General features: G+C 40.7%; 1 protein-coding gene across 5 annotated transcripts in view; it reads right to left on the reverse strand.

Annotated features, from left to right (window-relative positions):
* Window positions 1–3,693: 3,693 nt before the first annotated feature.
* SHROOM2 (shroom family member 2) overlaps window positions 3,694–16,627 on the reverse strand; it is a 463,222-nt gene continuing 450,288 nt past the window's right edge. For all 5 annotated transcript variants that reach the window (XM_085622195.1, XM_085622198.1, XM_085622197.1 and 2 more), the window contains one exon: window positions 3,694–7,917. In XM_085622195.1, coding sequence (XP_085478321.1) covers window positions 7,651–7,917 — 267 coding nt within the window. In that variant the 3' untranslated portion in view covers window positions 3,694–7,650. The remainder of the gene's footprint in view (window positions 7,918–16,627) is intronic.

A 16,627-nucleotide genomic window follows, 5' to 3' on the forward strand; every position in this document is an offset into this window, starting at 1 on the left:
CTTCTCTTGTTGCCTTTGCTTCATTTTCAGTTTTTTGGTTTCCATTTCCCACTTGAGCTTCTCAAGCTCCTGCTCATGCTCTCTGGCCCGTCGCCTGTCCTCAAGCTCCTCTGGGGACAGACCCCTATATGACACACTGCTGCCACCCCTGGAGGACGCTTCCTCCAAAGGCAGATACTAAGCTCCAAAGTCCCCCTGATGGTGCTATACCTCCAGATCCACGTACTAATTTCCAGCTTCTCTTGCTGCTCAAAAGGCCCTCAGCGCCTTTTGCAGCTCCTCTTACATTAAGGAACGTTTAACAGGGCAATTAAGATCCATGCAGATCTGCTTCAGTTTGAGACACTGATTAGGATTTCAAACTCCCAATCTCAAACACAACCTCTGCACCTTCAACTGCTGGCTCACTGAATTGACCAATCAATCATAATCACAATCTTCCCAGGGAGCACCTGCACTTTAGCACAGAACAGCAGAGGTAAAGAGCCCAGAGCACACAAAACAGCAAAAACGAAGTCCAGCACACAGTCCAAAAAACTACTACAACTACTACTTACAGCATTTAAAGGGGGCCGTCGGGAAGATTAAGCGAGCTATTGCCCAGACTCACAAGGTGCTGGGCTAACCTGCCCCCAGCGCCGGGGATCGAACCGTGAGCCCCCGTGTTCCGGAGTCAGCCGCCCTGGCCGCTGTACCACACAAAATACAGCAGGTAGAGGCAAAAAGACGGGAAACCACGCCAAGGATGCCTGGTCTAACAATGCACATGAGAATTTCATATTTAAAAAGATTTTGATCATAAAACAATGTGTGTTCATTCTGGTTCATGAACAGAAAAGCCATCTCTGGAGAGAAATGGCAGCCATTGCATGTTACCTTCATCTGCATACAGAACTCACCCCTAGATTTAAAAACATTCTTAGATGAACACATCTTTGCCAGTGTGCTTATGAATTAATTGGCACTCCCTTCATTCTAAACAGAATTCTATTCCTTCCAATACTGCTTCCTGATGGATGTTGATGTATAAGGGTTGCATATCCCAAGTAACTAGAAAATTATGTTGTTTATTAAACTCAAGATTTCCTGATCATATCTGTGGTATATTTGAATTATGATGGGACCTACTCAATAAAGGGTTTCAAGAAACAGTCATTCTATTTGGCCAGTAGCTCCAAAATTGATTTTGAGTCTGATACACTGAGGTGCTCTGGTTGGACATTTAGTGTTATGAATGTTGGGTAACATGTAAAGAAGATGTATGCGAGTGTCTTTATTGTGGAGAAGATAATTTTCTTTTTGGGAGAGCCAAGCACCTTTTCTAGATTTGGAAAGATGACACAAATTAGTTCTTAATTTCTTGGGTACGGTTCAATGGAATAAGGCTCCCAGTTTGATGTGGACAGTGTCCAAAGCATTTGGTAGCATCTTAGTTCTAAATAGGCATCTCATTCACGTCATGTTTACAGAAGTCAGAATATTCTGCTTAAGTAGGACCTTAACCTCAAACTGAATTTTAAGTGCAAACATCAGTTAGTAAATAGATGAACAGATGCTCCAAGTAACTACACTTAGATGCAACAAGACAAGTGGGTAAATTTGATAAATACATTTTCTAAGCATCAAGGTCAGCATGCTGAAGCTCATTTAAAAAAACATTTGGAATTGTGAGTTATCTATTATTAACTTGACTCAAATATCTAAACCTGATGGTCATTTGTCCAGATTATAGCTTTAATCTTGCTGCAATAATTTCAACAAATTGCTGTATCAATCTGATCTGTTGGTGATTTCTGGATTGTAATGCACTGATTTAATCCATAGGCAATAGAGTAAAATGGTTAATGAAAGAAGCACTACGTATTACAGAATTATTAGTGGTGGTAAACATGTCATTCAAACTATGGTTTAAAATAAAATACGCCAAGGTTGCAGGACTGGCTAATTACTTGGGTTGACAAAGTTATCTGCAATTTCAAGGAAAGCAATAGCAGTGGTTTTACTTCAATGAGTAGCCCAAGGTGAACCAAACGCAGGCCTAAACGCTTAGTTCAGTTTGAATTTGCAGGTGACCCTGCTCATTTGGCATAGGAGGCAATTTCTAAGGGTAATGAACAGTTTATGAACATGGTATGAGGGTATTCATATTGGGTGTTGCCCCAACCAGCATTAATTTAATTTTGGAATTATATCAAAACTTCTGGAATTTGATGGGTGGTAGGGATTCAGCTAATAACGACATGTCTTTATTTTCTCCAACTCTGAGCAAGTGCTGTAAACTGTTGCATTGGACAGGGACGGACGGACGCACGCACGCACACACACACACACACTTGGTGCATCACAAAGTTAAGTAAGTAAAGATTACAGAGAGTAGTACTGGTTATCAGTCCTTATCGGAAAGACTGCTTGGTAGAAGAACCATTATCAATGTGTTGAGATTAACGCTATCAAATGCAGACGTCTACAGCAAGACCAATACTGACACATGCAAATATCACAAATGGCACGTGACTCATTTTAGACAAAATTGGGATAACATCTCATTGCTTCCAAGATTGGCAGCTGACCACTTTAATGTTTGTTATGGAACTCTCCTAGTAAAAAAAAACTGTTAAAGTTGAAGGGTTGTTCCTTTTTCTAGCCTTTTGAGACAGAATGGTTGGATACTAGGCAATAGGCTGCTATATGATAGCACTGAGGTTAGACTTTTTATTCTTAAAACAACCAAGGCTTTTTTTATTTAGGGAAGCAGGAGACGTGTGTTTGGCAGGAGTGTTTAAAGGATTGCCAAGATATGGACAGCAGGTGCTGTAACAGCAGCTTTGAAAATTAGGACGGGGCCTGCGTGAAAAGCATATGTGATGGATTTCAGAGTGTGCACTAGGGCTTTAGTTTGCTCACTTTTGGTGAATTCGAAAGCACTAAAAAAGGAATTTAAGTAAGACTGTGATAGTCAAACAGTAGGCGGGACTTGAATGGAGGCTGGATTTTTATGGAGTAATTTTCTGAGCTATGAAATAGAACAGAATCTCATTACCTCTCTCAGGTGATTCAGTACTAGGACTGAAAACTGCCTTGCTTACTGCAGAGCTCCAGAGAACAACCTCATGAGAACAGGAGCCAGTAGAATACTGCATCACATTAAATGGTAATGCACCTACACTGGTCTTGCAGGTATTTGAAATTACCACCCAGAGTTGCATATTGTTATGCACCCAAAACATTTCTTCGTTGAGGACTATGACCTTAAAAGACGACAGCTTTCGAGTATTATTAAGGTGACCAACTCCTAACTTTGATTGTCAATGCAATTGTGCTCCTAGAATCGGCCAGACCTGCAGAAGACATCTTGTTCTTTTAAATGACCTGAGGTGAGATGGATGGTTTGTCAAAACTGACAAGCAGATACTTAGTTACGATTCTGCTATCGCAGGTTCAAGTATAAATGGACTAGAAGTGAGGATTTTCAGAGACAGGAATACGAATGAGCTCAGGACTTTCTACTGCCTTGAATGGGGCTCTGGGTGAGGTATGAATAGCTATAAAGAGTGCCCTGTGGCACGAGACAGTTCATTTATACACAGTCCACTCTCCAGCTTTGAAACCAGTCAACATTACACCTGAAATACAGCTGTAAATTCATATGATTTGTATTCGCTATGTAAAAAAAGTACACTTCAACTCAATGACTGAATATCACTTACACTGTTTATTTCCTCAACATCAAGCAGTGCGGCATTTGTGAATAAGGACATGTCAGAAATGAGGCCTGGAAATCAGCAGCCATCGGGCTGTTGAACTAAAAGCAATGTTGATTACTAGCCCTATATAAGCACGGATTCCTATACAAAGTGGTCTAAAAATCCAAAGTCTAAAATAGCAAAACATTTGCAATGACCTAAAGATGCCAAAGACAAAAGATCAGCACCAGATTAATAAAAAAATAAAATAAAAACAAAAAAGAAATAATATAGATATTTACAGATTTACACATTATACTGAGAAGCAGTCATGTCCTGTTTTATCTATCAATACAGGTTTTAGAAAGTAGTGTTAAGAACTAGTGTACATTTCTATTGAACATGAGATAGTGCGCCCTCAGACGTTATATTAAAATGACAAGGAAGATATGAAAACAATCAGATGGGAACAGTGCTCACAGGTTACAAATACTCTCACCACAAACACAGTAATAAAACGTACAGCAATACTAACATTGTAACAGAGAGAAGATGGGTATTTAGATTATGCGTGGCTAGAGCGAACATGCTGTCCTGTATATCATGAAAACTGCTAAGCGTATTTGGTGCATCACATAAAAGAATACAGAAGTGGCAGCAGGGAAATATCTATCATAGATCGCCTACGTGACATAACCATTCAAACAACACTTTTTGTAGTTCCCCTGTTTTCTAAACAACAAAAAAACACAGCTTTACAGTCACAGCATAAAAAATGTTGGAAAATCCGCACCTCTGCAGTTTAACAGGAGTTTAGTTTTCAAGCCAGAATCCAGGTACATATTACCAGGCATGGCAAAGCACCTGCCTTCTACCTAAGTAAGTACATTTCAAAGTACCTGTATTCCGGCCACAATCAAATGCACTTTAAAGAATGATTTATACAGATACATTGCTCCATTAATCACTTTCCAGTGGATTAGATCTTGGTTATCAAACATTTAACAATTAAGCTTCTATCACCACCAAGGCGTTACTATTAAAGTTATGTTGCTTGTTAACTGTAAGCCACTGCTCTTTCTGGTCTAGTCTATCCTACCTGGACACTTACCCAAATAGGCTGAGCATGGGAACACACTGGGGCAGCTTGAAATGCTAATAATGGATAAGAACACCTCATTGTCTTGTTGCCTTTTAAACATTTTTTGAAGTCGTTCAACAATTGTTTTGAGGTATAGGCTGAAGAGTAGCATTCAGTAGACCGCCTTCAAACGTGTTGTTGGCTGTGGGCCAAAATAAATTACCACCAACATAGTGTAGCAGACAAGACTACGGTTACAAGGATTACAGGTCTACGTATTAACCAGTTGTGCTACTGATGCGACCAGCTGCAAAGAAGACTCTGTAGTATATAAAACCTATTCATACTGACGTAGTGGTAAATGGAGTAGTGCAAATCAAATTTTGGTCAAAACCACAGTGGTTATACACTTAAGAGATTCAATTTTCAACCCGATACGGCCATCTACGATGGAAAATGTAGACTGTTGATAAGGAATCAACACAGTGAACAGTGTTTCTTTAGGTTCAAATAGGCAGCATTTATCACATGGATGGCACTGGTGGAATATGAGACAGAATAATGTGTTTTGAAACTACTAAAAAATAATATTTTTCCAATGAGAATCAGAGCATCCGCAAAAATAATGATCTAGCTTCACAAGAGTAGTTTTGCTCATTTTTATCTGCGATTCCTCCTTTACTGTCCCACCAATTTATCATCCACTAGAAGACCAATAGGAAAACGTACGGCAATTGTAGTATGGCTGTATTACCGTAGGGGATCAAGGGTCTTCAGAGTGACAAATGGAAATAAATTCAGATCATGTTTAAATAGGCAGATTGTACTGGACACAAGGCATTCGCAAATAAAAGCCATGGTGAGCTGAAGTCAGAGCCTGGAAAAAGCACACTGGAGTGCCAGCTTAAGAGCCCATCAAGAAGACAAACTTGGGACGAAATGGTTCACAGAATATACAGGCTGAGAAAAATATTACCCACTTTCTTAAAACGTAAAGCAAAGTCCCACCAACAAGACATTTCGAAGTATGGAAAGATTTGATGGGTGAAAGCATTTCCTTGGGGAAAAAAGATGGTATGACTAACAGAATGAGCATAAGTGTGAACATAAAGGCGGAGATTTATAATATGAGCAGATGCAAAAAATAAACTCAAAAACACTGAAAAAATAGCACTTATGATAAAGTGACTCAGTGTATGCACTGCTGTTTGTGCCAAACTGTTTTGCGACATACAATTTCTTAGGTCCAGGTAAGGCCCAACATTTGTCCTAATTCTAACTTTATCCTCACATATTTCATGATTTAGGCTACTCCGGTAAAAATAGAAAATGAAACTTCATAAAGTGAAAGAGCTACAGGTAGAATAACGAACAAGAACCAATGGGTAGAGACAAAGACAACAATATTAGATTGGTCATGAAGCAGTAGGGCCCAGGCACAATCTGTCACTGTTACATTCATTCAGAAGTTTACAAAACATAGAAATCACAATACATTTGGAATCACAGGGTTTATATCTTCTTCACTGATGATGAGCACAGGGGAAGGAAGATGACAATGCTGCTTTGCTATTTTTATTGCACCGCTAACATAGCCACACGTATTGCACCGCTTGCAGAATGTTGATTGCTCATCTCTATTTGATATAGAAGTGAAGGCAAACAGTGCATATCCCGTGGGAAAACACAACACCATTCGGTTTCACAAGCTGAAGAGAAGCAGGTGGCAGATCCTGGTGGGCTGCAATTTATATTAGAAACCAGAGAAGAAATGTCCATTTTGTTGTGGGATTTCAGTAGATTACTGCTCTTGATGGAAATTTGAGCACGGCTGATCCTCATGTTTTGCGCTCTAAGATAGATCACTAAGCATTCCTTTCAGCAGGGAGTACCCTTTGTGTGTCAACAATGACCATGGCCTCAAGACTGTACCACAATGAAATTCAACAACTTTGCGTACTCCTCATTTTACTGTTGTTCTATTTGGAACTGACCAGAACACACTGAACAGTAATTCTATACCAGATCAACTACAGAACTTTTATTCTCCACAAAAGTCACTCTACACTGAGGTGTTCCAAAACATCCATTACAGCAGAGTGTACTTGGAATCTAGAGTCGGGATCCAACTTTATCAGTTATGATGTTACTAAATATCATATGGTTTTCTGGGAATGCGTTGTGAATAAGTTTAGCTCTTAACTTGGAATGAAGCGGAAAATGACCATAAGTTAGGGACCTTTTGCAGTTAATACCTGGGTCCAGAATAATATTCCTTGGTTTGTTTACCACTCTTTTCTTCAAGGAAGTAGGTGCTATCCGCAAGTATAATAAAATGTAAAGCATTATATGTGTGGGTCAAACCTTTCTAAAAAACAGCATTATGAATCTTTGAACAGGTAAGAGTAAAAGCAAATATTCCCCCTCCTTCCAGAATGTATTTGCTGAGACAACCCTTGTTTCTTCGTTCATCTTGCCTTGAAAGCTTCAGCAACCTCTGGAGCGCTGTTGACGGTAAACAACGCTTACAATCACTCCTCTGTAAAGGCAATATTGCAATGGCTCCCAAAATGCATCGTTAATATGCACTGAAGATTACACGCATCACATTTTGTGGAGAGTCTAAGGAGAGAGAAAGAAGCAGAACTGTACAGGCAGGCTTCATACTGAGTATCCAGAAACAATATCTCATGTTAGGCCAAACAAAACTGGAATAGTATTGCTATTGTCAGAGGCATTTTGATTCATGCCTTATCTTTCCTCTTGGATAGCAACATGAACAGCAGACCTCTTTTGTACTTAAAGTCCTCACTCTCCATGCGCCCACAACCACACTGAGCGCACAGTGTCCTGATAGTCAGTGTTAGCAGGCAGCTCGTGCATTCCTCATTTGATCCGGTCAAGAGGCAGACTTTCCGTCAAACATTTGAGTTGTTCCTCCCCGAGTTTGATTTTGTCCTCCAATTCTCGTTGCTCAATGATCAGTGCAGACTTCATTTTCACAAAGTGCTCGTAGTCCGCCAGGCTCTCATCGCTCAAGTAGCTGGCTAGAATGTCAAAGACAATGCGCTCCCTTCGATCCAGATTCTCTTTCAATTCTTTTGCGTCTTCATGCTGCCTTGTGAGCAACTTCTGCTTTTCCACCAATGTCCGCTGGAAAGAACAAACACATATATACAGATTATTTTATGTACCAGAATAGCTTAAGGTTTTCATCAACAAGAATAACTATTTTCTAAGTACGGATTGGTTAGATCTTGAGGAAAATAGTCTTGGTTTCCAAACACATGCATGCAAGGTAAAATAATTTTTTTTACATGGACCTAATTTTTCTTTACGGACAGACAAAAAACAATATCAAGGGGGAAATCAGAGAACAGCAAAAGTAGAGTTGATGGAAGTAGTTAAGCTAACCAATTATAATAAATTCCAGGGTCATAATGCAGGGAGAACATATCGACTCTATCAAGAAGTAATGTCTTTGGGAAAAAACTTTGCTTCTTTCATACAATCACAGCAAGCGAGTCTGATCTGAAGAGGCTTCCTGGTCTGCCCTGATCTGAAGAGACTTCGAAGCTAAATACATGGCCACACGATTCCGCTAGACAATGTGATCAAAACAATGCTATCCTGAAATACACTTCAAAACAACTGTTATCAGACAGCTGAACAAGACTGCAACAGAACCACAATAGGAAAGTCTTGAGAAAAAAACACACATAAGAATGCTAGATTCCTCAGTGGGGTGGGGCAGTTTCAAACTGGTGCAACTCGAACACTTAGTTGCGAGTCTTTTTTAACAATTTGTTTCGACTTAAAAGAATATATGAATATATTATCTACTGGCGGTCGCCAGTAGATAGTTATAGTTAGGACCGTGTTTCCATAGGAAATCCGCAACATTCTATTTGAAATAACTTTGGCGCCGATTGACGAATCCTCGCGAAATTTTCAAAATAGGTGGGGCGCTCCGCTCCTTCCCTGAAAGTCTCGGGGGGATTCATCAAGCGGGGGCTGAGAAAAAGGGGGGGTCCCAAAACGCATTTTCCCCATGCATTTTTTCATAGGACTTTTAGTCCAAGCTACAGCCCGAACGGCTGAACAGAATTACTTGAAATTTGGCAGAGAGGTAGTCCTCAGGTCAGGGATGTGCCTTTTGCAGGTCTGGTGTAAATCTGTTCAGTATTTCCTGAGAAAATAGCATTTAAATCAATATATATATCTATAGGCGCGCACCGTGCGCGTACGGTAAAACTTACCGTACGCGCACGCTGCCGTGCGCGAGCGCGATTCTGATTGGTTGTTAGATCTTAGTAAACATTCGAATCGGTCGAAACCAGGAAGTGTCGGCCGCCATTTTGTCTCTCGCAGTCTGAGGGGGTGAAAAACAAAGGTGGAGAACGTGAAAAGGGGGCAGGGTGGACAGTTCCTGACCCCCTAGCCTTTGTCAGGGGGTCCCAGAAGGACCCCCAAAAGCCAAAATATCTTTTAATTTTTATATGAAAAATCGCGGAGTACGCGTAGCGTGCACGTACGGTAGAAACGGAAAAATTCCGCAAACTGCGTAACGTGGGCGCGCGTGCGCGAAGCGCACCGTGCACGTACGGTGCGCGCACAATGGAAAACCTTAAAAAAATAAAAATAAAAAATACATAACTTAGCATTTAAAAAACCGTACAAATTCACTGAAAAAACCATAGGTTTCACACACGTTATAGTTAGGAATTAGCATTTAAAAAACCTTGCAAATTCACTTAAAAAACCATAGGTTTCACACATGTTATAGTTAGCTGGACATTTCACTTGTGAAAAACCATTGAAATTCCCCCGTTATAGTTAGTGCAGGCAACTATAACTCACACGACCGCAATCCTCTGCTGATGACGTCAGATATTACATCACTGATGACATATGTGTCTTTCTGAAAAAAAAAAATTTGTAATGTATGTATAGCTAAAAATGAATGGAAGAAGACATGGGTAAATAAGTGTCTAAATACAGTGATGTAATATCTGACGTCATCAGCAGAGGATTGCGGTCGCGTGAGTTATAGTTGCCTGCACTAACTATAACGTGGGAATTTCAATGGTTTTTCACGAGTGAAATGTCCAGCTAACTATAACATGTGTGAAACCTATGGTTTTTTAAGTGAATATGTATATATATATTCACTTAAAAAAACATAGGTTTCACAAACGTTATAGTTAGGAATTAGCATTTAAAAAACCTTGCAAATTCACTTAAAATACCATAGGTTTCACACATGTTACAGTTAGCTGGACATTTCCCTCGTAAAAAACCAATGAAATTCTCCCGTTATAGTTAGTGCAGGCAACTATAACTCAAGCGACCGCAATCCTCTGCTGATGACGTCAGATATTACATCACTGTATTTAGACACCTATTTACCCATGTCTTCTTCCATTAATCTTTAGCTATACATATATTACAAATATTTATTTTTCAGAAAGACACATATGTAATCAGTGATGTAATATCTGACGTCATCAGCAGAGGATTGCGGTCGCGTGAGTTATAGTTGCCTGCACTAACTATAACAGGGGAATTTCATTGGTTTTTTACGAGGGAAATGTCCAGCTAACTATAACATGTGTGAAACCTATGGTTGTTTAAATGAATTTGCAAGGTTTTTTAAATGCTAATTCCTAACTATAACATGTGTGAAACCTATGGTTTTTTAAGTGAATTTGTACGGTTTTTTAAATGCTAAGTTATGTATTTATTAATATTTTTTTTTCCAGGTTTTTCACCGTGCACGCACCGTGCGCGCTCTGTGGGCACTCGGTGCGCTTTGCGCACCGAGCGCCCACGATGCGTTGTGCGTGCCGTGCGCGCACGGTGCGCGCACCCCGCGCTTTTTCGTCAAAAATATAAATGTTTTTCTCGCCCTTGGGGGTCCTTCAGTGACCCCCTGACAAAGGCTAGGGGGTCAGGAACTGTCCACCCTGCCCCCTTTTCACGTTCTCCACCTTTGTTTTTCACTGCCTCAGACTGCGAGAGACAAAATGGCGGCCGACACTTCCTGATTTCGACCGATTCGAATGTTTACTGACATCTAACAACCAATCAGAATTGCGCTCGCGCACGTCACCGTGCGCGCACGGTGCGCGCTTATAGATATATATGTACTTTTAACTGACATTTTCTCAGGAATTACTGAACAGATTGACTCCAGATATTCTAAAGGCACATCCCTGACCTGAGGACTACCTCTCTGCCAAATTTCAAGTAATTCTGTTCAGCCGTTCGGGCTGTACCTTGGACTAAAGGTCCCTATGGAAAAATGCATGGGGAAAATGCATTTTGGGACCCCCCTTTTTTCTCGGCCCCCGCTTGACTAATCATCCCGAGACTTTCAGGGTAGGAGCGGAGCGCCCCACCTATTTTGAAAAATTCGCGAGGATTCGTCAACCGGCGCCAAAGTTATTCAAAATAGAATTTTCAGATTTCCTATGGAAATACGGTCCTAACTATAACTATCTACTGGCGACCGCCAGTAGATAAATAAATATATATATATATATATATATATATATATATATATATATATATATATATATATATATATATATATATATATATATATATATATATATATATATATATATATATATATATATATATATATATTTTTTTTGCACTGCTGATGACGTCATATATTACATCATTCATGACATGGTCAGTGACATCACTGATGACATCTCAAATGACATCACTGATGACATCATCCAGTGACTGTGTGTTTCTGTAAAGTTGAAATATGTTTTGTATATATATATATATACACATATATATGTATATATATATATATATATATATATGTGTGTATATATATATATATATATATATATATTACCTACTGGCGGTCGCCAGTAGGTAGTTATAGTTAGGACCACGTTTCCATAGGAAATCCGCAACATTCTATTTTGAATAACTTTGGCGCCGGTCGACGAATCCTCGCGAATTTTTCAAAATAGGTGGGGCGCTACGCTCCGCTCCTACCCTGAAAGTCTCGGGGGGATTCGTCAAGCGGGGGCTGAGATAAAAGGGGGGTCCCAAAACGCGTTTTTCCCATGCATTTTTCCATAGGACCTTTAGACAGGGCTACAGCCCGAACGGCTGAACAGAATTACTAGAAATTTGGCAGAGAGGTAGTCCTCAGGTCAAGGAAGTGCCTTTTGTAGGTTTGGTGTAAATCTGTTCAGTAGATTCTGAGAAAATAGCCTTTAAATCAATATATATATCTGAGCCAGCTTACGGTGCGCTTACGGTACGCTTACCGTACGCGTACGGTGGCGTGCGCGAGCGCGATTATGATTGGCTCTTAGATCTTAGTAAACATTCGAATCGGCTGAAACCAGGAAGCGGCGGCCGCCATTTTCTCTCTCGCACTGAGAGAGATGATTAACAAACAAAGCACAAAAACATTTAAAGGGGCTGTTTTGACAGCTCCCACACACATAGCCATGTAGAGGGAGTCCCCAAAGATCCCCCAAGGCCAAAAACGGAATTTTTATTTTTTCGCTAATTTCGCCGATTACGCTTACCGTACGCGTACGGTAAAAATATATAAAAAAAAAAAAGTTATCCACACTAACCCCACCCCGTATGCAATTGGTGACCAAAGGTCACCAATTGTGCATGGCTTATCACATAAGTAAAAAACGAAAATATTAAAAAATAAAATATTTAAAAAAAAAATTATCCACACTCTCTCCACCCCATGTGCAAATGGTGCCCGAAGGGCACCATTTGTGCATGGCTTATAACTACTGCGAAAAATTAAAATATTACCTTTAAAAACGAAGTGCATCATATGTCCTCCATGTGCGCACGGTGCGCGAAGCACATCGTGCGTACATGGCCCATCTAGCGTAACGTGGGCAACGCGCACCGCGTGCCCACCGTGCGCGCACGGAACGAACTGCGTTAAGTGGGTGCGCACGCCACGAATGGCGTAAAGTAACTTAGCATTTAAAAAACCGTACAAATTCACTGAAAAAACCATAGGTTTCACACAAGTTATAGTTAGGAATTAGCATTTAAAAAACCTTGCAAATTCACTGAAAAAACCATAGGTTTCACACATGTTATAGTTAGCGGAAATTTTACTGATAAAAAACCAATGAAATTCCCCCGTTATAGTTAGTGCAGGCAACTATAACTCACGCGACCGCAATCTTCTGCTGATGACATATGTGTCTTTATGAAAAAAAAAATATTTGTAATATATGTATAGCTAAAAATGTATGGAAGAAGACATGGGTAAATAAGTGTCTAAATACAGTATTAGCATCAGCAGAGGATTGCGGTCGCGTGAGTTATAGTTGCCTGCACTAACTATAACGGGGGAATTTCATTGGTTTTTTATCAGTAAAATTTCCGCTAACTATAACATGTGTGAAACCTATGGTTTTTTCAGTGAATATATATATATTTATCTAGTGGCGGTCGCATATAAATATCTATAAGCACGTACCGTGCGTGCACCGTGCGCGCACGGTGCGAGCACCCTAACGTGCGCGAGCGTAATTCTGATTGGTGGTTACATGTTAGTCAACGTTCGAATCGGTCGAAATCAGGAAGTGTCGGCCGCCATTTTGTTTGTTTTCAGTGCGAGAGTGAAAAAGGAAGGTGGCGAACGTGAAAAGGGGGCAGGGTAGAGAGTTCCTGACCCCCTAGCCTTTGTCAGGGGGTCCCTGAAGGACCCCAAAGGCAGAAGAAAAAAAATGTAATTTTTTTTTTTAAAACTCGCGGGGGTGCGCGCACCGTGCGCGCAAGGTGTAAAACCCAAAAATAATAAATTTTAATACGTAGTTTATTGTAAAATAAATATATAAAAAAAATAATAATACATACATATCTTAGCATTTAAAAAACCGTACAAATTCACTGAAAAAGCCATAGGTTTCATACACGTTATAGTTAGGAATTAGCATTTAAAAAACCTTGCAAATTCACTTAAAAAACCATAGGTTTCACACATGTTATAGTTAGGTGGATATTTCACTCGTAAAAAACCAATGAAATTCCCCCGTTATAGTTAGTTCAGATAACTATAACTCGCGCGACCGCCACTCTATCACAACGATGATGTCATCAGTGATGTCATGAGTGATGTCACTGACCATGTCATGAGTGATGTAATATGTGACATCATCAGCAGTGCATTGCGGGCGCGCGAGTTATAGTTATCTGAACTAACTAGAACGGGGGAATTTCATTGGTTTTTTACGAGTGAAATATCCACCTAACTATAACATGTGTGAAACCTATGGTTTTTTTAAGTGAATATATATATATATATAACATTTTCATAAAAGGCCACATTTTTCTTAATAAATACAATTTGAAATTATCTATCAGGTTATATAAAGAATGCCAAAACATTCACTATCTAGGAGTTTCCTAAGTAGCCCCTAATATGGATGTAGTTGTTCATTAGTAGCTGCCCTTCAGAAGCATGTTTTAACCTTTCGGTTCAGTTCCAACATGCACCATATACTTCTGTCACATTACTCTGGTGCTTCACAAATGAATTCAGATTTGTCTATCGGGTCAGGCGCTCATCATGGAGCAGCTTACAGGCATGTCTTTCTCAGAATTCAAAAGTCTTTCCCCATCCAATGATCAGATGGATGCATGTTTCAGCTTCCATCTTGCACAGCCTACTCAGAAGACCACAGCTTGGGTACTCTCTGCCAGGGTTATCCCAGAGATCAGAGCTGTACATACAGTGCACACATCAACTCTTTATCGACGGATGTCAATGAACAAGGACCCACTCATGTAACTAGGTATCTTTTCTTTTCCCTCAGAGGTTTTAAACAAAGTCCACGAACTCATGAGGGAAGGGATCCCTTGCATACACTGAAAATGCCATTATTAGGGTTTCTGAATTGAAGATTGTAAATCTCTAAACACAACAAGCATTTGCAATGCAAAAGGTCTCGCAATTGAAGGATTTTCAGTTATTGGCATTGTAAATGACAATGCCTTTTTATGTTTAAAAACCTGCTATAATAAAAGGCATTGCCATTTACAATGCCAATAGGTCATTGTTTCTAAAATGCGAGACATATTGCATTGCATATGCTTGTTTAACATGGGTCTTGGGTTCACAAACTCCTCACACTTCGCAGTCAAAGAAAGAACAGTAAAGTGAACTATGTGACAATCTCCCAGCAGTACAGAGTGTGAAAGGAAAGGCTGCAGGATGGTATTTTTTTTATAAAACACAGCAGACTGTAAATACCTGCAAATGAACTGTACACATTCAGTAGTTTGGAAAGCAACAATGAAGCACACATTTTGTTGGTAATTCTGAAATGTGATTGAAACAAATAATAGGATTTAAACAAATGAAGTCACTGTTTCTTGGTGATACGCAAATGATAAATATTCACTGAAACCCAGTTTCCATACATATCATTTGCGTGCAATGTAGTTTTATCATTAAAACTGCATGTCTGCAAATTTAGTGCCAATTTCAATGCAAAATATGCTATCTGTAAATGACAGCGCCCTACCACAGGACGCTTTTAGTTCTATTAAAAAATTGCCAGCCTCATGTCCATTGAAACTAGGCGGATCGTGAATATTTGTCATGTAAAAGAGTGGGTGGATATTCTAAAACTTTTGAAAGCACTGGTCTAGAGCACAATCGCTGCTAGGGAATCCAGCACCCCACATCCTCTCAGCCTGCACAGCTCTACCGGGACCTGGGAAGAGAAGCAGAACTATTCTGGCCTCACCACCATCTTCTGTGGACTCCCAACAGCAGGCTCCGGAAAGTACATCGAAGTACAGGGCCTAAACGAAGTGGTCACCACAGGCCCCTAAAAAACACGACTGGCAACTAACATACTGATAGGAGGGGTAAGAAGGAAATAGAGAGCCATGCATAAACCGGTGGCATGTCCTATATAGCAGCACTAGCTTGAGGCCACATTCCCTTTCTCTGGCCCATGTCCAGCACTAGGCCTGGAAGCAATGTGCTATCATCCGGTGAGGGTACAGTGGGGAATGTGTTGCATGCTGACACAAACAGCGCTGCTGTGGTCAGGGGTGGTTTTAGCGTGGGGGGTTGAGTGTTATACCCCCTAATACATTTCTTTTCTTGTAAATGGTTGGGTACAAGTGCTTTCAGTCTTGTATGGTGAGGTATAAGTCGGATTTCACCACAACTTTTCCCATACGCAAAAACGCACACACACTCCCTTTGTCTGTTTTCAAAGTCTTCAAATTGCGGGTAAGCTTACAAAATACTGTGTTTTCACTCGCTTAGTACCCTTACCAATCCAAATTGCTCGCCCTTTCCACTGCCCCTTAAGCCTCCTCATGCGCCCTGCCCTCGTAAACAGTACTTTTATGTTATATCCCAGCGTGAGTGTTGGAAAATCTGAAGCTCATTCTCCCCTCCCCCCATCCCCAATCTTAATGACCTGGTTGTGGCTAACTAAGCACCGGGAGTGTTTGGGGCAAGGGGCTTCGGCAAGGAGAAATCAAGCGCTTTTTTTGTAAGTTTGACAGCGGGTGACTAGATAGGAGCTGCTCATGCTGTGCCAGTCAGTGGCGCATGAAGGCCCTCTGGGGGAACCAGCAGATTGTCTGGCAGGCTGATTGATGCCTGTCAATGGCCTGCAGGGCTGCGGAAAGCCAGTTGCATGCTACAGTGCTTTCTCTGCGCCAGTGCTCCGACCCTGCTGGCTGAATCTGGAGTGAAGGTATCACCGCCGCCGGCCCGATTCGGCGCGGAAACCGGAAGTCAGGCAGCGTCATGCCTGTCGTGGGGCGGGACTTCCGCCTTCCGCGGGAAGCCCGCGCCCACGGAGTGGCTGGC

Source organism: Triturus cristatus, chromosome 8 (genome assembly GCF_964204655.1).
Source record: "Triturus cristatus chromosome 8, aTriCri1.1, whole genome shotgun sequence".
In the NCBI taxonomy this organism is placed as follows: Eukaryota; Metazoa; Chordata; class Amphibia; order Caudata; family Salamandridae; genus Triturus; species Triturus cristatus.